At 38.9% G+C, this 25,332-nt stretch overlaps 2 protein-coding genes across 8 annotated transcripts in view; one reads left to right on the top strand and one right to left on the bottom strand.

Moving 5' to 3' along the window:
- LOC113826805 (phosphatidylinositol-glycan biosynthesis class W protein) overlaps positions 1-20,094 on the top strand; it is a 33,503-nt gene extending 13,409 nt beyond the window's left edge. For 2 of the 7 annotated variants that reach the window (XM_070131381.1, XM_070131409.1), the window contains exons 2-9: positions 12,343-12,497; positions 13,596-13,764; positions 13,985-14,076; positions 14,318-14,422; positions 14,671-14,809; positions 15,099-15,337; positions 15,661-15,793; positions 17,323-20,094. In XM_070131381.1, the coding sequence (XP_069987482.1) occupies positions 12,343-12,497; positions 13,596-13,764; positions 13,985-14,076; positions 14,318-14,422; positions 14,671-14,809; positions 15,099-15,337; positions 15,661-15,793; positions 17,323-17,619 (1,329 nt within the window). In that variant the 3' untranslated portion in view covers positions 17,620-20,094. Of the gene's footprint in view, positions 1-11,480; positions 12,004-12,342; positions 12,498-13,595; positions 13,765-13,984; positions 14,077-14,317; positions 14,423-14,670; positions 14,810-15,098; positions 15,338-15,660; positions 15,794-17,322 lie in introns of those variants that run through there. The other 5 variants (XM_070131401.1, XM_027379720.2, XM_027379703.2 and 2 more) reach the window with 5 other exon arrangements.
- Nfs1 (Nfs1 cysteine desulfurase) lies at positions 3,481-11,441 on the bottom strand. The gene is made up of 9 exons (XM_027379733.2): positions 11,254-11,441; positions 8,305-8,516; positions 8,008-8,145; positions 7,240-7,424; positions 6,836-6,952; positions 6,407-6,517; positions 5,761-5,972; positions 5,418-5,640; positions 3,481-5,035 (listed from the first exon to the last, which is right to left on the bottom strand). Exons 1-9 carry the CDS (start codon positions 11,345-11,347, stop codon positions 4,972-4,974), a joined length of 1,356 nt encoding a protein of 451 aa, XP_027235534.1. The 5' UTR covers positions 11,348-11,441; the 3' UTR covers positions 3,481-4,971.
- Positions 20,095-25,332: the final 5,238 nt, after the last annotated feature.

Genomic DNA, 25,332 nt, shown 5'->3' on the forward strand with positions numbered 1-25,332 from the left:
GGTTGGATTCTTTCGTTGACCTTTAGGAGGAATGGTGTAGCAATGTACTGATTTCACATCTTGGTCTTTGAGGCATCCTAATAAGTCTTCTCCACAGTCTGACCAATCTTTGGTATCGACTGGGCAGTTTACTGGGGAGAGAGAGACAGTTCCGGTACAGGTATTAAGGGTTGGAGGAGGTTCTGCAGGAATGGGGTTGCCAGAATGATCAGTTAAATTTGACAGTGCTATAGATTCAGTTTCTGATCTGACTGTTACCAGACGGGAGCGATAGTGTCTGGTATAGAAAGGGACTCTACCTACTTGTTTTTGGAGGCATTGTTGAAAGAGAAGAGTGTTGCCTGAGTAAAGAGCTGTAGCAGGGATCACGAAAAATCGGTCCCATTTAGCTGGGCTAAACAGAGTATTTAAGATATCTGTAGGGTTGGTGGTGGTGGATAGTCGGGGACGTGTGGAAGAGGGAGTATTACGGAATGATGGAGAATAAGGTTGCAAGGTAGTAATAAGGGAGGATTGGTTGTTTGATGAAGGTTGCAGGGGTGGAGTTGAATTTGAGGAAGTTGGGTGGGTAGGAATGTCTTCTGTAGATTGATTCTCTGCTTGGGTGGGTAATGCACTAGTAGGCATTGAGGAGTGGGCAGTAGTTTCAGTGTTCGGAGCCGTGGTCAAAGGAGAGCCTGGGTTGGGGCTATTTGATAAAGGGGCTAGCCTCATAGCCTCTAATAAAGGGATTACATTCTCATTACTGGTCATGGGGAACCTGGATTATGTAAATAGGCCTATTCGGTCCACCTCCTTTCGCTACTGAAGGTAAGGGCTAGATTAGTCAGGAGTACCGTGCCCATAGTTCCCGCAGGCCGTTCAGGACTGGCACTAGGTCAGCCTTTCATCCTCTCAGCACGGCTCTCACACCTTAGGAAGTAGATAGCAGAAGGGGATGAAGAGACGGAAACAAAAGCTGGAGGAAAAAAAAAAAAAAAAAAAAAAAAAAGACCATGCAAAATTAGTTGAGTCGAGGGCTGAGGCCCTAGGCAGGGGAGATCCCTATATTGGGTCTCAGTCTTCGTCTCCTAAGCCCCCTCACGACAACAACGAGCAAGGGATTGGGGGGGTATTAAGGGAGGGGTGAGGTAGAACAGGTATAGGTTTGCAAGTGAGGTCAACCTGGATAGATAGTGCTTTGGCATGAGTCTCAGATGTAACTGTGATTACGCGTGAGCGATCAGGGTGGCTGCCGAAGAAAACTTTGCCAACTTGTTTTTGGAGGCAATGTTGAAAGAGTAGGGTATTATCTGAGTGAGGGGCTGTTGGGGGGAACTATAATGAATCGGTCCCATTTAGCCGGTCTAAATAGATTATTTAAAAAGTTTGAGGAAGAGGGAATTGTAGAGGCATGAGGGCGGGAGGAGGAGGGAGTGCTGTGATGTGAGGTTGTATTGAGATGTGGACGATGAGGTTGAAGAGTTGAAATAAGGGAGGAGGGAGTAGAATGTGATGATTGTTCAGGAAGTGGGCTGGATGATGTTGGGAGTGAGGATGGGATATCTTCTAAGGGTTGAGTTGGTACCTGGGTAGATGATTCAGAATGGGGTAAGTTGGTAGTATGTGTAGAGAAGAGAGGTGTGCTATTAGTGTTCTGAGCCGTGGTCAAAGGGGAGTCAGGGGTCGGTAAACTAGAGGAGTTAGTTTCAGAGAGGCTAGTTGATAAAGGGGCAAGCCTCAGTGCCCCTAAGGGTACAAAATTTTCATTACTGGCCATGGTAAGCCTGACATATGCAGGGAAGGTAAAAAGGTCCACTCCTCAGGGTCCCCATAAGGGGTAAGGGCTAAATGATTTACCAAGGAATACCGTACCCATGGTTCCCTGAGGATGTTCATGACTGGCACCAGGTCAGCCTTTCATCCATTCAACACAGCTCTTACATCTTAGGAATTAGATAGGGGAAGGGTTGGGGAAGATGTTAGAAAGAAAGAAGGAGAAAAGACCGTGCAAAATTAGTTGAGGCATGGGCTGAGATATAAGGCGGGGGAGATCCCCTCCATTGGGTCCCAGTCTCTGTCTCATGAGCCCCCCCACAACAACAACGGGCAAGGGATTGGGGGGGGAGCATAGAGAGAGATCAAGACATGAAATGGATTGCGTGCGCATGTCAAATTGTGTGGGGCGATCTAAATTAAGAATAATTAGCTTATTTGTGGAGAGGAAGCGTTCTGAGATTGGCCTTGGGAGGTGGTGATAGAATCACCCCATAAAGAGTGGTGGTAGTTGAAATAACCAACTACTAGGAAAGCTGGTTGGAGTTGGGAAATTAGAGTTTCAAAGTTAACAAAGTCACTGGGGTGGGAAGAGTAGACTGAAATAACTGTGACCCAATGGCAAAGAAAGATGCGAATAATTGTGCATGGGACAGTGGTTTGAAAGGGAAGTATGACAAAAGGTGTTTTCTGATAGATGAGTATTGACGAGACATAAAGGGAGTGTGAGGAAGAGACAAAATGGTAGTTTGGAATTGGAATACGAGGATGTGTAAGAAAAGTTTCTTGGCGGCAGATAATGGATGGATAATAATAAGAAAAGATAAGACGAAGGTCAGGTCTATGAGAACGGAAACCACGAATATTCCAATGCAGGAGAGCTATGACTTAGTTGATCTACAAGTGATAATGGTTACAGTACGTTTTGGAGAATTTGAAGGGGAAGGGGTATCAGGAGGTGGAGAATCTGGGGAAGGGATAGTTGTGACATATTCTGGAGGGAGTGGAAGGGACAGAATGGATGGAGGGAAGGTTAATGTAGGTGTAGTTGGAGCTGAGGGGGATGGGTTATGTTGGGAGGGAGCAGGAAAAAGGGGTGTAGGGGGAATATGAGTAGGAGGAGGATGGATATTGGGAAGATGGATATTGGCAGTCACTTTGGGTGTGGAGGGAGCAGGAGTTGTGGAATCTGAGGATGGATGAGGGTTTCTCCGGTGTCACTTTGTGACTCGAGCAGATAGTTTTGAATATCTTCCATAGTTTCTGTAGTGGAGTTGGTTGGAGAGTTTTGTGAGACAAAGGTTTCTTATGAGGAGGGAAAAAGGGAGACTGGTGTCTGAGGAGTAAAGGCAAAGGTAGGTGGAGGTGAGTGTGTAGTAGGAGAAGGGGTGGAACGTTTAGACTGTTTACTGTGGGTAGTGTGGGGAGGGAGAGGGGAAGGTGTTAGGGCTGTAGTAGAGATTGGAGTGTCTGGATTTAGAGTGGCAAAAGAATTTGACTGGGGAAGATAGGATGGAGAAGTGGAATTGAGGAAGTAAGTAGGTATAGGGGAGGGTGTAGGAACATCTTGGAAGGGATGAGGAGGGGCTGAGCAAGCGACATTACTAGAGAATGGAGTATGAGAGAAACCTCTTTGACATGCTTCCTATCTAGCTTCCTGCAGCTGCTGTAATTCAGTGAAAAAGATGAACAACTAAGTTTGCAGGCATATAGAAAAGGCTGAACTTACAGTGCACACACATTTATAAAAGGTTTTTGAATTACAACAAACCAAAGATGTTATATACAGTGTCTATACAATAAATAGTACTAAAAGATCAAATCTATTACTATATAACTTTTTTATTGCAGTATGAGTTAGAGATTTATAACACCATGGAACAAAATACTGAGTAACTCTATAAAAATTTGGTTGTCAACATTAACATCTATGACCCAGATGATGTGACCATCATGTCATGAAAAAATATGGCTTGGGGGAGGGTGATGTGAACATGCCATCATAGGAAAATTTGGCTGCAGGCTGGGGTGACACGAACTTGCAGGTGTGAGCATTTTGCCTGCAGGCTAGGTAGATGGAGAAGACTCAAAACTCTTGGAAGGTGATTAGACTCATTTGGTGCTTAGGAAGGGGTTCTTGCATTATTCCCATTGATAAACGAGTGTTGAATGAAATGTCTCTGAGCCTTGACTGGAAGAGCACCAGCTCCAGGGGGGACACAATTTACATACTCAGGATCCTGTTCCTGCCCGCCATGACCAGTGGCACAGGTTGTATTACAGAAAATTTAATATTACCCAAAAAACATTTCAAAATTACTCAAATAACAAATTGTTATTTATAGTTATTATTATTGCACAGGGTTATGGACTACCTAGAGCAATGAAGTGGAGTCTGTATGAGGAAAATAGTGTATTATCATCTCAATAAAGCAAATCATGTCACAAATATAGACAGGAAAATGGCATAAAAGCTAAAAATGCTTATGTAAAAACAAAAACAAAATAACATTGCAAAGGGGAGGCATGGGGTCATGTTACTGTGCACAAGTGTTCACATGCGCCTGGCCTATAAGCCGCACACCTGTCAGAGTGGCCATTCACTAAATCCTATCATGACAGGGCCAGAATTTTCTGAGAAGTAATCATTACACGACAGTATAGCCTTTTTGGCAGGGTGTGTGCTATGTACAACTGGCCCACTAACTTGCTCATTAAAGCAAGTCATGATGCATATTTACCTCATACATCATGATGTCATGATGGCTATAGCTGTACCAGTTCATAAGGGGTTAAGCCTAATGCCCAATTTTGGGCCACTTGATGGTAGGAAAGCATCCGGGTCCATTGGGTTAATGTATAATCAATAAACAGTCAAACAATAGCAAAGATAATAGATATAATATGCATACTAGAGTGAATACAGGCCTGTGTGATCTTCACAAATGAATTTTTAATGTCTTGGTAAAATATATAAACATAGTATCTAAATGTACAGTAATCACGTGCGTGTGTGTGCACATGCACACGCACACGCACACGCACACACATACAGACACACACACACATGCATGCGTGTGCACACACACGCATGCACGCATGCACAAACACACACACACACGCACACAATTTACAATCTTAATTTTCATTTAGATCTCAAAAACAATAAACAGCTATAGTACAACTGGTTACAAGCAAACACTTTTGTTATGTGTGCTAATGCTGTGACCACTGGATGCTCTTCAGATCGATGCCTTCTTGAACCATTTCCCACAGAGGACTGTAAAGGTGCACAAAAAATATAAATTAATGTTTATAGGAATAAGTTTCAATACTTTACAAAACAACATAATTTTGCTTTCTAACCGAAGTCTTCCTCTTTTACAATATATATGTCAAAGCTATTATTCTATATCAAGATTTTCCATTCACACTACCTAAAAACTCATATAAAACCTAATTCTGCTTGCTACAGAAATAGAAATTTCCTTTTAAATGATCCAAAACTGTACTGAATAAGCTATCAAATGTATTCATCTTTTGCCAGTATAAATCCCATTCACTTAAAAGATTCAGATAATATAAAAACACCTTCAAGAAAAAGAAGCCAATTGCACATACCAAAAGGCAATATATATATCCTGAAATATCATACTACTCACCTCATTTCTCTTAGTCTTTTCACATGCTCCACACACTTATCAGCTGTGTATTGAACTTCTTTCTCTGTGGTAAATCGTCCTATGCCAAACCGAATGGATGAGTGGGCCAGGTCCTCCTCTGTTCCAATGGCCCTTAAAACATATGAAGGCTCCAGAGAGGCACTAGTGCAAGCCGACCCAGAGGAGAGTGCCACGTCCTTCAGTGCCATCAGTAAACTTTCACCTAGAATAAATGAAACAGTACACATTAACAGAATTCTAGAAACAGTTTTCTGGAAGAAATACTGCATAATCCTTAGCACAGAACATCTGCTACCTCCATTCTTTCAAATGCTTTTCTCACCTTCCACAAAAGCAAAGGAGAGATTTACACAGCCAGGGTACGTGTGTTCTGTATCACCATTCCTGATGACATTGGGCACTCTTGACGTAATAGAGTGAACCAGTATGTCTGACAGCTTTCTTATATGTTGTGAATCATACTCCATCTCCTTTTTTGCAATTTCACATGCTTCACCTAAGCCAACAACAAGAGGGGTTGGCACAGTTCCAGATCTGGAGATACAGTGGAAATGGAGGGTGAGTTCTCTGTCCTTGATTCATGTTATAAAAAGAAGAAGAAGAAGAAGAAAATACTATTTGCTCACTGCCACTAGGTTATGTCCAATCATCTCATGATCAAAACTCCTACATGTTTAATCATGTCATGCACCTGGGTCTTGTTGGTTAGCCATAAGCTCAGGCTTGAAGTAGCATGTGCTAATGCCAAACATTATTAAAATTTTACCCCATCATGGATGATTTAAGATATGATATGAGGTAGTAGAGCATTTAAACAAAAGGTATAAATTTGACATTCAGATTCCTGACAAAATCATAACTGTCCAATATAGTCCTATGAAGTCAAAAAAGAGAAGAGGTATATTCTATTAATCAAAAATAAAAAACACTATAATAGAAAATAGTAAGATGACAGGAGGAACAATTACCTCATGCCACGTTCTTGTCCACCGCCACTCATCAAGGCCTCTACACGTACCCTGGGGCGGCGGCGCACATATAGACAACCAATGCCCTTGGGCCCATAAATCTTGTGACCACTGAAAAAGAAGTACATGTGAATGTTTCAATAATTTTATTGGTGCAAAATATTCCTTGTTTTATAATTTTTATATTGATATAAGTGAAATCTCAAATGACAAAAACCATAATATATAAAAGCATCTAGATGAAAGTTATATGATAAAACAGAAGGCCAAATAAAATTTTTGTTAATATAGTGTCTCTGAAGGGGGAGGAGATGGGGATGAAAGAAAAATGGCCTTAAGGATCTTTTAGAGGTTTTAAAAGGGAACAAATGGGGGAAGACAAATAAAAAGGACATGAATTCGAACACTACACTTCTAAACATGTTTTACCTGATAGACATTAGGTCAATATTCTGTTCATTCACACTGATGGGTATCTTACCCACAGCCTGAGCAGCATCTGTGTGGAAAAATATCTTGCGAGAGCGGCACAATGCACCTATCTCTCTGAAAGATACATTTACTTTTATCAGAAATGAAGATTCAAGCAAATATACAAATAATCTCATATACAACATAATTTTCTTTTCTGTATCTCTGACAATAAAAGTGTAAGTATTTTTTTTTATCATAATTCAATCAGTATACTTCCTCTACTATTTCATAACATAACCTAATGGACATAACTTAGAATTTCTCATTTGTCAAGGATTAATTTACTGCAGCCCAGACCCATTCAAGCTTGAAAAATAAATTAATGCAATATTATCTCAAAGCATATCCTCTTTACTTACTTGACAGGCTGAACAACTCCAATTTCATTATTAACCATCATAACAGACACCAGTGCAGTATCAGGTCTGATGGCTGCTTCTAGTTCTTCAAGAGAAATCAGACCTGTTGACTGTACTGGAAGATAGGTTATATCCCAGCCTTCATTTTCAAGAGCACGGCAGGAATCTAGGACGCATTTATGTTCCTGTTGAAATACACCTAATGCTTCACAAGGAGATTGGACAGATTTTGAAATCTTTAACCCATTGATGCAAAGTAATTTCAATGTCCACTGTTTTTTTTTTTTTTTTTTTTTTTTTTGTGCTCAGTCACTAAACAGTCAAAAAGTAGATATATCCCTAATCCTTGAATTTTCTTATGATTTTTCAATGCTAGTATTATTACTATAATCACTACTGACATTGGGATTATTAAAATCATATTATCAATACCAAGGGAAAAAGATATAAAAGAATTAATTCTATAAAAAAATAAAGGAAATGGGCAAACAGGTGAGATCAGGTTGGGCTAGGAATTAACTCACTGAGCCATCTATGTGTAAGAAAATTAGTAAACTAAAATCACAGTGGACATGGCATAAATTATTGATATCCCAGCTTCTCTGGGTTAAACAAAGACTTTATCTCAAAATGAAAATCTTAAAATCCAAACAAAACCAATATATGTGTGAATGCAGAAAGACACAGATTCACTTGCATGTTTGCACACACATGCACATACACAAACATACTTTTATTAAAAGCTATACACTTTAGATACCAACTTACTGTTTGAGTTGTGATTACGTGGCGTTTCTTGGACCTGTAAAATCTGGCAACGCCTTTGACACTGATGTTATTACTCTCTGTGGCTCCTGATGTAAATATAATTTCTTTTTTGTCTGCCCCAATGAGTTCAGCAACTTGCTAATGAAAAAGAAAAATATAAATAAGTAAACAAAGATTTCCATCTGTACAGCAAACATAAATATCAGTTTATAGGGATTTGAACACATTAAAACCTGTTATTTTTGTTCTGAGACAATGTATTAAGAATTCAGGTATATTACAAATACTCTACCTTACCTGTCTAGCTTTTTCCATTGCTTTCTCACTGTCCCAACCATAGGCATGAGTGCGAGAGTGAGGATTTCCATATTGGTGCGTAAGATAAGGTAACATAGCATCTAGTACACGTGGGTCTAATGGAGTGGTGGCCTGGGCATCTAAGTACAAGGGACGCAGTTCAGATTCAACCTCAGCTTGTCCCACTGCTACATTTCGAACATGAGAAGTGCCTGTAGTAATAAATATATATCATAAATCTATTATGTGCATAATGATTTAATTACTGAAATTATGGATGACATCTAGAATGAAAATTTAAAGATAAAAGAAAACAAGTGGGTAACCCTTGACATGCATGCTAAAAGTGGCAAATAAATAACTCCTTATGGGCATTTGAAATCCTAGGCTGATCTTATGATGTCATCTGGGTCAAGGGCCAGGTTAAGTGAACATGCCATCATCAGACAAAATGGCTGCAGGCTGGTTGACGTGAACTTGCCGTCATGAGCGAAGGCCTGGGTGACAGGGAAGACTTGCCACAAATGCACAAATCTCTTGGAGTGTGATTTGACACATTTGGTTCTTAGAAGGGGGCTTTAGCATTATTCCCATAAATAAATGAATGTGGAATGTAAGGTCTGTAAGCTGTGACTGGAAGAGAGTAGTCTCCAGGAAGGATGTCATTTCTATGCTGAGCACCGTATTCCTGGCTGCTGTCACCAGCAGCATAGGTTGTATTTCAGAAAATAGAAAATTATAAAAAAATAACATACAACACAAATAACCAAATGTTCCATATTTTCTTTTTCTTGCACTGAGTTATTTACTACATAGACATATGATATGGAGTCTGTACAAAGGAAATAAGCTATTACCATCTGGATAAAGCAAATCAAAAGACAAATATGGCCATTGTAAAAATGACAAAAAAAGCTAAAACAACTTTGAGAAGGGGAGGCACAGAGCTTTGTCACCACTCATGGGTGTTGCCTACTTTTGTAATCCACTGCTTGTATTTTCGGCAATGATTTCCATGATGCAAATGGATTCAACAGGTTAAAATATAGTGGCTATGCAGAAGAAATAGGTATTAGAAATTATTACAGCTTGATATCTAAGCCCATCAAAGTGCCCTAAATACCAAAGTAAGTGATTAGAAACCAAGCAATTCAGCCAGTGAACAGAAGCTAAGAAAATTTTGGTGATTCATTATATAAAGGTGCTTTTCAGTATGCAAATTATTTGCAGAACCAAATGCAGTATTTGACTGAGCAAACTATATCCCCCCATCCGTTTCAGGTTGCTCACTAGAGAATATGTAGAATGCTTTGTATAAATACATCAAGGTAGGGCAATGTTGGTTTATTGGTTGGGACATTTTGTATGAAGATTGTGGTGGTCTTGGGAGCTTTGGATGGGTAGAATTCCTGAAAATTGGCACATTGCTCAAAAGGCTTTCAAAGATGCCAGCACGTCCTTAAGTTCACTAGTAGATTTTCAGTATTTTTTGTGCTGGTTTTTATGCATTTTTGTTCTAATTCTTATTTGGTAACTTTTTTGAACAGCGGCTCATAATGGATCATGACAATGTTTTGGGTCAATGATTTCTTATCACTCTCTAGTATCCAAATATATTGAAATTGTGCAGGAACCATGCAAGCTCCCACATTCTTGGCCCAGATAGCAGGGGAGGGCATGAAGGGTACCAGGTTGAAATATAAATAATATACACAAAATCAGTCACTATATTGTCTAATACAGGGGGCTGTACCCTGTGCTACCCCCCACATGAGATCTGCTGCCCTCTGACCCCCACCGGGGAAAATAAGGAATACTCCATGTATTTGCGTCAGGAGAGAGTGTTGGACAGACTTGGTCACTTACTGTGTTCCATTGTGGGTGTTAGTTCGCAACAGACCACCATGAAATGGGTGTTGGGGTATATCAGAACCCCATGATATAGGTGTTGGTGCGCATCAGAACCCCATGAGATGGGTGCTGGGGCGCATCAGACCCCCATGAGATAGGTGTTAAGGTGCATCAGACACACCCATAGGGTATCCACTGGGGGCACAGCTCCCTGCATTAGACAATATAGGGACTGATTCTGAGAATATTATTCATATATTGTCTACAATTTCCCTAGTACTTTTCATGCCCTCCCCTGTTATCAGAGGTATGATTGGTGCAAATGGAGGGGATTCCATGCAATAATTTCAATATATTTCTATACTAAAGAATGAGAGAAATTTATCAATGACAAAATCGTGATCCATTATGAGCTGCTATTCTGAATAATCGCCTCTTATTTCAGCCTGTTTTACCCTGTAATTTCCCAGATATACTTCATGCCCTCCCCTGCTATCATTACTTATCACATTAAGATTGTTGGCTGTAACTGCGATGGAAATGATCATCAGATTCGTTCTCATTACACTAGAATTAATTTGATAATATGAATATTGTCATAGTTTTTCATAATGGGCTCTGGGACACTTACGTGTCCAATAACTTCATTATTATTGAGCTGCAGTTGATCATAGAAGATAAGTTTCTTAGAATCACTCGCTCTATCATTTGCATATATTATTATGTCTAAACAATGGCTGTATGGAATTTGACCTGTATCATTATTTTTAAAGAACTGTTTTACTCAGATGTAATTAGGAAATAAGTACCATCAAACTCCTGTAAACCCCTGAAATATGTACAAAATTGTTTAAAAAGGTAATTGTTGCTGAGAGCGAGGCACCCTTTCCTACCTTCTACGCATTTTATTTCACTCTATCTTTGTGCGTCCGTCTCCGTAATCTCAACCTGCGTCGCTTTCAGTAACTTAAACCAAAAAGAATCGTGTATATCTACAGTATATTCAATATATGTCAATTGATGCATAGCCTGCACAGGATTATCCAGTGTAAGATATATAATCGTGATTATGCAATATTTTGGAACCTAATTTCTTACCCAAAAATCGTGCGAAAATGCCTCCAGTTCTTCCCTTAAATGCATTCCTCAAGCCTGAGCAAATAGAGCTGGCCAACATAGAGTGGGCCAACATCGTAACAGTTTCTTGTGACAGAAATGCAAAGGACAGATCTAGACGTGTGCACTGCGCTTTTCGGGCGACGACTAGCTGTTTACATCACGCGGGCGTTCGCCGAGGCCACAGCCGGATCCGGATTCGCCAGACGGAAATTTATTTACACGATTCTCGCGTTCGTGTAGGTCTGTGGCCAGAGTCGGCTTCGCATATTGCTTGACATAAACAAACCTATTTTGAAATATTTACTGTGTCTAAAACACATTTTGATGCCGACTGTCTAAATGGTCATCTTGTTACTTAAATGTTAATTTGATGCTGCTTCAATTTTCATGTTGAATTACAAATTGGTCAGAGTGGTAATCGCATATATTATTTAAGTAACAACCATAACTTCTTGAACCAACAAAAATAACACTACAAATGCTCACTAAGATGCTGTAGGGATCGGGCATTCTAAGAAATGATAAGAAGGATCTTATAGAAGTGTTCAAAACGGGACTCACTCTTGAGTATACTGGTAATGTTCCCTAAATCACGAGGAAAGCGTTCAAATTTGTGATTATGCTGATATCTATTATAACGGTACAGGCCAATTTTCTGCCAACCTTCTTTTAGACGAAAAATAATATATGATTCGAATCTAAAACTAGGATGACTGGCCAGCACGTCAAGTAAGCCAACTATGGTTAACATGTAATAGTAGAAGAAAAGCAATACTTTTTGACAAAATATCCCATTATTTGACATGTGGCTGACCATTGACTTGCAATGTAAGGGAAGGTTGGTTGAACTAACCAATTTCCTAATTCTTCAAGTCAGGCTCTTGCTAGACCCTGTCCATATATCCTGTTATCTATCATATGCTATGAAAAAGCATGAATTTTGCCCATCAGATCAGTAACAGTGAGTCATTAGGTAGAATACCACCTAAAAAATAATACAATTAAACCAGAATTGACACTGATATTATTAAGGTATATCCCTACTCACTTTGATATTTTTTTCAACAGTCAATCATGAACGACTCCATATCAGTGCGAGAAGCCCATGAGGCTTTTGTGACGGGACACACTGGTTCAACAGCTATTGATGTTATATTGGCAATATTTCCTGTAATTCCTGCATCTTTTCTTGCTGCTTGTTTTGTGAAGGGACGTATGGGATGGTAAGTAATGGAAAAGGAATTTGTTTCATTATGTTGGAGCAATTTTCATCATTGTTATTGTTATCATTATTATTTTATTAATACTAATTTTATAATTTTTTTCTTTCTTTTTTTTCATTTTAATTTTCTCTCTTATTTTTATTTTTATCAACATCTTAATTTCTATTTTCATTATCATTTTCCTTTTTTTCTCTTTTTGTTTTGGTTTTCTTTCACTTTCATTGTCATCATTATCCTTACTCTTAATGTTATTACTATTACTGGCACTATCACTATTACTGTCACTCTAACTTTCATTATCATGAACTGTATTCATGTTGACAAATGTAGAAAAGGTATGAATGAGAATGAATATCTTCCCAATGCAAGAGATGTATTTGACCAGTTTCAAATATATCTTTGTTAGAAATACATACCAGACGAAGATGTATTAAATGCATCTCTGATATTCATTATCATCATCATCATCATCAATATCAATCACCATCATCATCAATCAATCAATCATCATCAAAAATCATTATCATCATCATCATTACCATCATCAGTCATCATCAATCCATCATCATCATCACTCATCAATCATCATCATCATCAATCCTCCTCATCATCATCACCATCAATCATCATCATCATCATCAATCAGTTTCAGTAATCATCATTATCATTATCATCATCATCAGTCAATATCAGTAATCATCATTATCATTATCATCATCAGTCATCATTATCACCATCATCATCAATCATCACCATCATCTTCAATCATCATCCATCATCATCATCAGTCACCATCATCATCATCATCATCAATTACCATTATCATCATCATCATTGAGTAGATTCAGAGACCATATGATAGAGCTCAGAATATGTTCAGGTGTTTAACAGAGTAATTTATTTTGTATTTAATCATGTAGTTTTCTTCTGCATCTCTTTATCCAATACAATAGTAATTTATGTTAAAATATATTAATGTCTTGAGTTTCTAGTTTGTAAAATCAATGGGTAATACTATTATATTACCAGGGATATTTTACACAGAATCTCAGCTTCTCTGACTTGTGTTTACATTTTTTTTGTCTTCTCCCATTACAGGCTTTGGTTTTTTATAGATAGTCTTTTACTGGTTGTTCCACCTACACTTGGATTTACAGTACTGGCAAACTATACCCTGGAAGTGAGTGCAGTGCAGATATTGCTTGCTGGTTTAGTCCTAGTATGTACATCTCATCCACTACAGGATTCCTTTCTCAACAATTCAAAGGTTTGTTTTTATTCTCAGATATATGTGAGAGAATTGATATAATATTTGAGTTTGATTGTTTGTATAGTTTTGTGTAAGCAATTATTTCTTTTTCAGATACATAAAAAATATTAGCTATTAGACCATGTTGCAGTTTGTCATGTGAGATTATGTAATCAGCCACATTATTATATCTCTCTGATTGAATTCCTTATTAAATTTAATGTTGCCTTTCTTACAGCACTTAGCATGTTTGACTGCAATGAGAGCTATTTTGAATGTAAATACAGCTGTTGCTATCTTGGGTGTGGATTTTCACAGTTTTCCAAGGAGGTAAAGAAATTATATTTCCTCACAGTTAATCTGTACTTTGTGATACAATTTTGAAATATATATATATATATATATATATATATATATATATATATATATATATATATATATATATGTTTTTAGGTATTTTGTATTTCTATAGATAGTTTGTTGAAAATACATGCATATAATCCATGCCAAGTATTATCTTTATCATGAAACATATGTGTTCAAAGCATTTATTTTTTTACATATTTGTCAGATTTGCCAAAACAGAAGAATATGGATATAGCGTAATGGATGTGGGAGCTGGAGGATTTGTTGTTGTGAATGGTTTTGTTGAGGGTCGGAAGAGAAGGTGCTACAAGTAAGTTCCTCGGACTGCTAAAAACTTTCTAGTACAAGAATGCAAGAATAGAAATATCTCTTTCTAACCTTTTATGTTGAGATGCTGTAATGATTCTCTTTACCAGTTCCTCTTACTGCTCCTCCCCCTCCGCTTTGAAATTGATATGTTTTATCATTTACAGTTATCGGGCAAAGACTAAACTTGATTTTGCTTTACAGAATCATTTAATGTAAACTGTCATTCAATAGTAGTTCCATTTTATTCAGGTCTGTGATGGTTGATGCTTTTGTCCTTGCCATCTTGGGTCTCTTGAGAGTCGTGTTTGTTCAGATGTCAGATTACCAGCATCATGTAACAGAGTATGGGGTACATGGCAATTTTTTCTTCACACTGGCCTTTACCAAGGTAAGAAAATCCAATAATCTTGTATTTTTGTGTAACTGTTTCACATGGATAGACCTATTGGTGGGTGTTGGACATTAAAATTACATATGAACAGTCTGAAGTATAAAAAAGTGTATATTCTTTAAATGTTGTATATGACAATTGTTTTAAAAAGTAATTCACCTCTGCAAGTCAGTATGTGTAAGTGTTTTGCTTCTGATCTGTATAAGACCATAATGTTTAAATTCTTGTATCCATTACAATATACTGTTATCTGTAAAAAGTAACCATTGTATTTTTTACTTTCTAGGCTGCTTGTTCATGGTGGGTATATCGCCTTACCTGGTCTTCAGGTACTTTACTAGCAATTTTGGTGTGTTTCTGCCATCACATTTTATTAACTGCTGGCCATATTGGTTCATGGACATTGAGTAATGCTCCAAGAGATAATCTTCTCACTGCAAACAGAGAATGGATTGTATCAATGCCTGGTTATATGGCTATTTATTTCTTTGGTGCTGCAATGGGGAACTACATATTCAGGAGAAGGTAAACTGATCTGTATTTCATTGTTAGTATATCTGATTTATGAATCTGGTTATTTTCAGTGATTATCTGTAAATAAATAATAACTATTCCTTAGATATGGATTTAATTGTGTGTTTTCAGATATTCAAGTATGTAAACTGAATAAAGGTAGAATATTAGATTAATGATAGACTATTAGATTGATAGTATGTGATGAGAGAGTATTTTTTATGTAAATAAATGGCAATCAATAAACATAAGGCTGTAGTCCAGAATATTTATTTCAGTTAAAAAAAAAACACCTTTAAATATTTGAAAATCTATTTTTTTTTCTTTCTTTACAGAAATGAGGGGAAGAAGCTCTCTACATCCTTTCTTGTGATTACTGCCATTTTCAGCATCTCCGTGGTTGTTTTAGGTCATTATGTGGACTTGCCATCTCGTAGACTTGGCAACCCTACCTTTGTTACTTTTGTTGTAAGTATGAACTTCTTGAAAGAAAGCTTTTTAATGTTACTTTGTTGATATATCTCTACATCCATTTCAATAGCTAGATACCACCCATGTTCCTTGAACATTATAATAACATTGAAATCCAGAAGTATTAACAGGTCTTTAGAATAACATAAAATTTGAAGTGAGAATCAACCCTTTGGATCCAGGTGCCTCACTACCCACACAAGTGTGTATGGCTTGTAGGCCCAGCCCACTGAAATACCCTTGTGCTGTGTTAAAACTTTTTGCCTCCCTTTGCAGTGGTATTATCTCTTTTTCAACATAAGCATTTTCTGCTTTCTTTCCATTTTCCAAGGTCTATATTTGTCATTGTATATGCAAAGACTCTTTATCATCTCTGATAATCTATACCTTGATGCAATAATAGTAATAACAATAAAGATCATTTTATTATTGTTTGTTGTTTTTTACTATTTTTGTAATATTCAATTTTGTAATACACTCTGTGCCACCTGCTACAACAAGTAGGAATAGGTCCCTGAGCATAAAAAAGTGTCCTCCTTTGTGCTGGCTCTCTTACAGTCATGACTTATAGATAGTACATTCCATGCTTGTGTACCAAAGGAAATAATGCAAAAGCCCTATCCTAATTGCCTGCTGAGCCTAATCAGCCTTCAAGAGCTTTTTGCACTCAAGGTAGTTCAGTCTCATCACCTCAGTCCTCATTAAAAAAAATTCTTAATGGCATATTCCTGCAAGTCAGTCCTCAGACATATATTTTCATGACATGATGGTCACATCACCCAGATCCTTGGGGTTAATATCTGAACATATTGATTAAGATATTACCGTAAAGTATACTGTAACAAATTGAAAAAAAGTCCCAATGACAACCCTAGATAACTTTACTGAAAGAAAACCGTGCCAGATCTTTATTACTACTGTAGGTTGTAGACCTCAAATTTGACTTGAAAGCAAAAAATGACACTTTTTCACCATGCAAAACTTTGCAACCAGCATTGTAAAGGGTGGGTCTGCTAATATATATGATATAGTAACAGATCCATTGCAGTGGTCTCAAGAACATATATATACATATTTTTAACCTCTTCTGGCAGTTTAAGCAGTATTGTTTCTTTTCGTTTCATCATATAGCTGATGATAGATTGATTTATTAAGTACCCTTATTGGCATCGATGGCTTCATGTCTTTGATAGCCAGAACCATTTTAATATGTAGATTATGAAAACCCCTCTGGCTTATAAAATTCACTTATGCCTAATATCTATTGTTTGCTAGCATTCAGATTAGCCATGTCCTTACAGACCTGGCAAATGAGCATATGCTGCCTCTGTGATGAAGATTAGGCTCCACACCACTTCACCTTGCTACACTCTTTATTATAATAGATTTTAGTCATTATGGTACTCTATAATAATTCATTTGTTAAAATTATTACTTTTATTTGGTAGTTTTGTCTAGGAATTTTTTTTTTTTTCTATAGAAGTAATTTGCACCATAATAAAAAGCAAAATATTGTCTTTTTCCAGATGACATATACTTCAATAGGTTTTGCAAGTTTTTCACTGATAGAGGAAACACTGTCACCTGTATTGTGTGTTCCACCTACCTTGGCTTCCATCAACCGTCGGCCACTCTCTTTCTTCTTGTTAACTAATGTAACCACAGGTCTCATTAACAAAAGTATCAATACTTTAACAGTGGAATATCCATATGATGTTTGCATTATTTCTTGTAATATTGTTGCAGTTCTTAGTGTTGTATATGTTTTGTACTGTTGGGATATAAAAAATCAAACTAAAGAGAAACATAAAAAGTTAGAATAATATAATTTTTCACTTAGAAATTTACCCAAACATTTTCTGGTCATTCTGGTTAATGTAACAATGTCATTAACATTAAAATCTTTCATTGTATATTTATTTGAAAAAGCATATGTATATTTCTTCAATTACTATTCTGTAATATGTGTGCCTATTTATGGTACCATAATTACTCAAAGGATGAGGTAGTGTAAATGCAGTAACACTGATTGGTCTTAGCAGTAATTGGGGGAATTATGACTACTTTATCTCTAATGCCTAATATATTTGTAATTCAGTTTCTTTTATATCAGAAATATTTCTTAAGCATTTGAAAGTTAAGCAAATATATTGTTGTACAGTAGCTATCAGGTACTACTGTAGTCTCAGCTGTCAACAGTCTCTATAATAGCATTGACAAAGAGCCTGTTGTGATTTGCCCTCTGTTCATTAGTCACAAAGGTTAGACAGACTCACTTGAATCTGAGCTGAGAGGGTCAGGGAGAGGGGTTTGTTAAAAACCATACTGTTTATTATTCACTATCTCAAAGTTTTCAGTTTTCTGTATTTAGTCTCAGTGGAAAACGCATTAGAAAACATAAGTGAAAATAAGTAAGTGAAATAAACAGTCAAATTATATGCAGGTTATTAGCAGTTAAGATTTTGTATTTACTTTAATCCTAACTTTAAAAGATGGAAAGTCATTGTGCCATTTCTGAATTTATTATTTTTTGTTTTTTCATTGTCAGTGTCATCTTATTTATTTCATTATGGTTTAGAACTGTCATGATTATTATTAATAGTAGCAATGGTGGCAGTACTAGAAAAAGTTGTAATTAAATCATATATAAATACTTATTGCTATAATTATTTTAGAATAGTCTAGTTTAAGTAGGTCCTAGAGGAAGATCTCATGTCAGATGATTCTTCCTTTATTCAGTGAAGACATGGCATGCTTGCTCCATGAAACTGCAAAATGGCAGTGATTAACAGAGACCATGATAATGATAATCATCATAATTATAATAATGATATTGAAGGTACTGATAACAATTCATAAGCCAACATCAGCAGCAATACTGACAGTATCAGTGGTAATAATAATCATAATAATAAATGAACCCTCCAATCCCTTGCCTGTTGTTGTCGTGGGGAGGATATTAGCAGATGAGGACTATGACCCAATACTGGGGATCTCTCTTACCTTGGGCCTCAGCCCATGACTCAACTAATTTTGCATGATCTTTTTCCCCTCCTGCTTATTTGTTTCTGTCCCATCTCTAACCCCTTCTACTATCCACTTCCTAAGGTGTGAGAGCCGTGCTGAAAGGGTGAAAGGTTGACTTTGTGCCAGTCCTGAACGGCCTCAGGGAGCCATGGGCACTGTATTCCCATTTTAGTTGTCTAGCCCTTACCCCTCAAGAGGGACCCGAAGGGGTGGAATGTTTTTTTCCCCAACATAGTCTAGGTTTACCATGGCCAATAAAAAAAGAAGTTATACCCTTGTTAGGGGCAGTGATGCTTGCCCCTTCATCAAATAGCCCCACCAATTCAAACTCCCGGTTTCCACATCCCAGGCTCTCCTTTGACCACGACTCAACACTGCAGCCACTCCTCAATAATACTTGTACCGGAACTGTCTCTATCTCCCCGACAAACTGCCCTATCGGTAACAAACATTAGTCAGATTATGGCGAAGAATTACTTGCCTGCCTCACAGACTATGATGTGATATCAGTACAGTGCTACTCCATTCTTCCTAGAGGTTATCGTAAGAACCCCACCACCATTGCCAAAATTACTTTCCATAGGTATGACCTCTTTAATGTCTACATTGGTGGATAATCCTTGTCTGACCATATCAGCCCAGACACTGGGCTACCTCTAGATGCTTAGATACACCACCTGTACAACAGATATACACATAAATATATAAATGTTACTTTGCCCCCACCCACCCCAATTCCTAGCTCGTTATTATCATGAGGGTTGGGGGCTTGGGAGACAGAGACTGAGGCCCAATGTAAGGGATCACTCCTATCTTGGACCTCAGCCCTCGCCTCGCCTAATTTTGCATAGTCTTTTCTTTTCCTTCTCTCCTTCATCCCCTTCTGTCCACTTGTTAGGATGTGAGAGACATACTGAAACGATGAAGGGCTGGCTCTGTGTCAGTCGTGAATGGCCTCCAAGGAGCCATGGGCAGTTTTCCCTTGGATGATCGCCTAGCACCTACCCCTTATTTCTTTCCCACACTTATTTCAGGCTCACCATGGCTAATAATGAAGATTTTTTCACCATTATTAGGGGCATTAAGGCTTGACCCATCATCAACTAGCCTATCTAAATTTGATTTCTGGTTTCCCGACCGCTGACGCTCCTTTGATCACGGCTCTGACCACTGATATTGATACCCCCTCCTCGATTCCATCCCGAATCATCCACCCAGGTCATTACTTAACCTTCAGAATACATTCCTTCCAATAAACTTATGCAATACTCTACCTTTCTTTATTGTCTACCCCCTTATTACTACGATACATCGAGTCTGTCAGAACACCGAAATGGACCGAATCAAAGGCAAAACGGATCGAAACGGAGCTATTACGATACTATTTTTATCATTTGATGCAAGAATAGTACTTTTTATAACTATTGAAGTCCACATAATGGAAACTGAGTTATCTGGCCTGGAAATCGATGACTTTCAGTCTCTTGTTTCGGTTTGCGTACTGGCGCGGCCATATTGGATACAATACTGGCTGGACCTTGATAGTTATATATAGTACAGTTCTTGCATTAAAAGATAACAATCATCTCCAGCTCCGTTTCGCCTCCGATTCGGTCCGTTTTGGTGTTCTTACGCACCCGCCCGGGTTCATACGAACACGACCGAATTGGAGGCAAAACGGTCCGAAACGGAGCTTGTAGATTATTTTTATTGTCTGAAGCAAGAAATGTACTATATATAACTATTAACGTCCAGCCAATCTCGTATCCAATATGGCCGTGCCAGTAAACAACGAAACCGAAACGGAATGAAAATTGTGCTCCATAAATCATCTATATCCTTATTGTCCTCCCCACAGTACTACCTTACTCCAAAACCACAATACTTGCCTCTCGCCCTCATCCTACTTCTTTCACCTCTGCAAACCTTTTGAGTACTCTTTTTTATCCAGCCAAGTGGGAACGATTCTTTGTGATTCCCCCTACAGTCGCTTCCTCTGACAATATCCTTCTCTTCCAACAATGTCACCATAAACAAGTTTGCAATGTTTTCTTTCGTAGTTCTGAGTGTTCACGCCTTGTCACAGTCATATCTGAGTCCCAAGCTCGTGCACAATCTACCCTGCGAGGAACTGTTGCTCCACAGCCTGTTGCCCTCTATGTACCCTATCTGTTCAAATTGCTCTGCTCAGCCACGCACGTGTGCCAATTGCGGTGGCTCCCATATTGTATTTTATAGGAGCTGCCCTGCCTACAACCTCGAATCTGAGGAAGCAATTCTCAGACTCTATCTAGGTCTTACTCTACGTGTGGCCAGACAGGAAGCACGTCGACGAGATTTTTATTTCTATCTATTCCAAAACTGTACTTTGCTCTGCTCCTCTCCCATCTTCTCAAGATGTCTCAGCATCTCTCCTAATATCTTTTCCCTCTATCCCAAACCATCCTACCTCTACTCCCTCTCCCCACCAATCAAATTCCTTTTGCCAATATAAATCCAGAAACTCCAATCTCTACCACTCCCTGAAAACTTGTAGTACCAGGCAAACTAAACATTCCACCCCATTTACTAATGCATTACTTCTTACAGCCACCTCCCGACTCAAGTCCCCCATAGAAACCTTTAAAAGCATCTAAAACTTCATAAACATGACCCAGTGGAATGTTCCGCTCCCTCATCCACCCTCCAAGCCCTCTATTCCTATTCTACATTCAAAGTATTTCCCGATATCCATCCTCCTCCTCCAATTTCCCCTACCCTTCTTCCTCCCACACTCCTTCAAAACACTCCATCCTCTCCTCCTTATACACTACGATTCCCTCTTCTTTCCCCATTATCCTTACCACTTCCACCTGGATACTTACAGGACTCTCTTTTGTCGCAACATGATCCTTCTTCTCCTGACATTCTTCCTGATGCTACTTCACCTTCCTCAGTTACCTTATCTCATTCTCTGGACTACTCTCCTACTTCTCCAACTACCATTTCTACCCATATTACCCAATGATTGTTTCCTAATCGCTCTTCTGTAGTTTCCCTCATACATGGCACTCTTCCTACCTCAGATACATAGATACTCTCGATTTGTTCTAATCGCCCTAAACTCTTTAATCCCTTCCCCTTTGACAAATCCCCACTATACTCCACTTGTTCTCCCCACTTTACCTTTTTCACTACCTTTCTATCCTACAGTGCATTTTATCCTAATCGATCACTCCTTTTTCGCATTTCGACACAATATTTTACTATATTGCTGTATGATCTTTGACATCCAACACATTTATTTGTTCCAACCATTAACCAACTAATTTTGCATCTTTTTTTCCTCTTCCTTTTCCTCATGGGAGGGGGGGTGTCTTAGGTAATGGAGACAGGACCAATGTAGAAGCTCACCCCTGCCTCAGACGTAAGCCCTCGCCTCACCTAATTTTGCATGGTCTTCCCCCCCCTTTCCTCTTCCGTATCTTCATCCCTTCTTCTGCCCTATTCCTAAGGTGTGAGAGCCGTGCTGAAAGGATGAAAGGCTGGCTTTATGTCAGTCATGAACGGCCTCCAGGAGCCATGGGCGCGGTATTCGCCTAGCCCTTAACCCTTATTGAGACCCTGAGGGGTAGACTGTTTCTTTTTCCCATCTTATTCAAGCTCACCGTGGCCAATAATAAAGATCTTTACCCTTAATAGGGGCACTGAGGTTTGCCCCTTCATCATCTAGCCTCCCTCAATTTTATTTTATTTTTCCCGACCCCTGCCCCTCCTTTGACCACGGATTCGACCACTGATACTAATACCCCCTCTTCAGTGTTTAATGACAACTCTATCCATTCCAAACGACCCACCCGGATCATTACTCAACCTTCAGAATACACTTTTGTTATTCCCCCACAGGCCCTTACTCAGAAAATACCCTTCTTTCAGCAATGTCTCCAAAGACAAGTAGGCAAAGTTTCCTCTCGCAGTTGCTCCGATCGCTCACGCCTTGTCACAGTTACTTCTGAATCCCAAGCTCGTGCACTATCTACCTTAACTGACCTCACTGGCAAACCCATTCCTGCCGAACCTTACCCCTCTCTTAATACTTGTACTGGAACCGTTTCCGTCTCCCCGACTGCTTGTCCTATCTACAAGAACTGATCAAACTGTAAAAATTACCTACTTGCTTGCCTAGCTGATTATGATGCAGTGGCAGTACAATGATGAACTATTCCTCCGAGAAGTCAGCGTAAGTCCCATGCCAATATTGTCAAGATTAGCTTCTGTAGACATGACCTCCCCCATGAAGTTTATATTGTTGGAGTGCCCTGCCATGTCCGACCATATCGACACTTTCCTCGACAATGTTAGAAATGGCGTTTTGGCCACCCGGCCAAACATTGTCGCTCCACAGCCCGCTGCCATCTATATGCCCAACTTGGTTATGACCATTCAAATTGCTCTGCTCAGTCATGTACATGTGACAGTTGTGGTGACTCCCATAATGTATTCTATAGGAGCTGCCCTATCTATAAGCTCGAATGTGAGGTAGCGGTTCTCAGATTCAAGCTAGGCCTCCCTCTACATAAGACCAGACAGGAAGCATGGCGACGAGGTTTTCCTCTATCTACTTATTCCAAAACTGTTCTTCACTCTGTTCCTCTCCTATTTTCTCAGGATGTCTCAGCATTTCCCCCAGTATTCCTTTACCTTGAACCATCCTACCTTTACTCACCCTCTCTCCCAATAAAATTCATTTTCCAGTCTAAATCCAGATATTCCTATCTCTACCACTTTCCCGATAGCTACCCCTCCTCCTCACATTGCTTGTCGCACCAGGCAACCTATACGTCCCATTCCACCTTTTACCACACCCTTCCCTACATCTTCCTCCTCAGATATCTATCCCTTCTTCTCCTCCTCACAAGAGGACCTTTGTTTCTCAGTGCTCTTCACCCAACTGCCCTCCAGAAACTCTTGAAGACATCCAAAACTTCTTCATCCACCCTCCAATTTGTCTGTTCCTATTCCCTTCACATTTAAATTATTTGCCGATATTCCTCCTACACTCTCCCAACACAGCCCATCCTCTCTAATGCACTCACCTGAATGCTCATGCGAATCCCTTCTGTCACTAATACTTCACCATCTTCCCCAGTCCCTTTTCTTATCCCCCGAATTCTCCTCCTACTTCCCCAACAACTACCACTGTTTTCCTTGAACAATGTCCATACTCCTTCCCCAGTCACAGATACACTACATATCACTCAATCGCCCTACCCTCTTAACCCTTCCCTTTCTACTCTAGTTTATTTGTTTCTCTCTTTTCCCTTTTCACTACCATACTATCTTATAACGTTTTCTAATCTTTGACACCCAAGACATTTTATTCTAATCTTTAACTCTTTACCCATTTCGCCACAATACTTTACCATTGCTGGCTTTGTGTCATTTTCTTATGAACCAAAAAAAATTCTCACCCGAGGGTTTCGCCCCAAGCCTCATCCTATCACTCTATTATGAATACGCTGCTAATGACCTTAGATGTTGACGCGGCTGATTTTATTAGAAAATAAATAAAAAAAATGAGGCCCAATGTAGGGGATCATCCCTACCTTGGAACGCTTGGACTGTAGTCCTCGCCTCAACTAATTTTACGTGGTCTTTTCTTCCCTTTTCCCTTTCCTTCTCTTTATCCCTTTCTTCTGTTCACTCTGTCGTGGGGAGGCTTAGAAGACGGAGACTGAGGCCCGAGGTAGGGGATAAGCCTATGCCTCAACTAATTTTGTATAGTCTTTTCTTCTCCAATTTGCTTTTCCTTTTCTTCATCCCTTTCTCCTGTTCACTTCCTAAGGAATGAGAGCCGTACTGAAATGATGAAAGGCTGGCTTTGTGTCAGTCATCAACGGCCTTCGTATCGCTATATTTTGAATATGCCGCCAATGAATGACCTTAGATGTTGACGCAGGATAATTTTTAAAAATACAGAAATAAACAATGATAAATTTAACATAGCAATATTATCAAATGTACGATTCATTCAGTACCAACCCTCCAATCACTTCTTCACTGTTGTCGTAGGGGGTCTTTGGAAACGGAGACTGAGACCCAAACAATCTTCCATTGTCTTTTTTCTCCCCCTTTCCTTTTCCTTCTCTTCATCATCCCATTCCATCTACTTCCTTGGGCGTGAGAGCCGTGTTGAAAGGATGAAAAGTTGGCTCTGTGTCAGTCCTGAACAGCTTTCGTACTCCGTTTGCTCTACCCTCTTTTTTTCATTTCTAATTTAACCTACAGCACACTACAACCTTTAACATCTATCAGATTTAGTCCTGATCGTCAACTAATTTTCCCCCTTTGCCACAATACTTTATCATAAGGATGTATGACCGTCGATGTGTGGCACAATGTTTTGAACCAAAAAACTTCCTTGTCTAAAGGCTTCGCCCCCAAGCCCAATACTATCGCTATATTTTGAATATACCGCTAATGACCTTGGATGTTGACGCGACAGAACACTGATCCTTAAGTTGATCAGT

This window comes from Penaeus vannamei, chromosome 2 (genome assembly GCF_042767895.1).
Source record: "Penaeus vannamei isolate JL-2024 chromosome 2, ASM4276789v1, whole genome shotgun sequence".
Taxonomy (NCBI): Eukaryota; Metazoa; Arthropoda; class Malacostraca; order Decapoda; family Penaeidae; genus Penaeus; species Penaeus vannamei.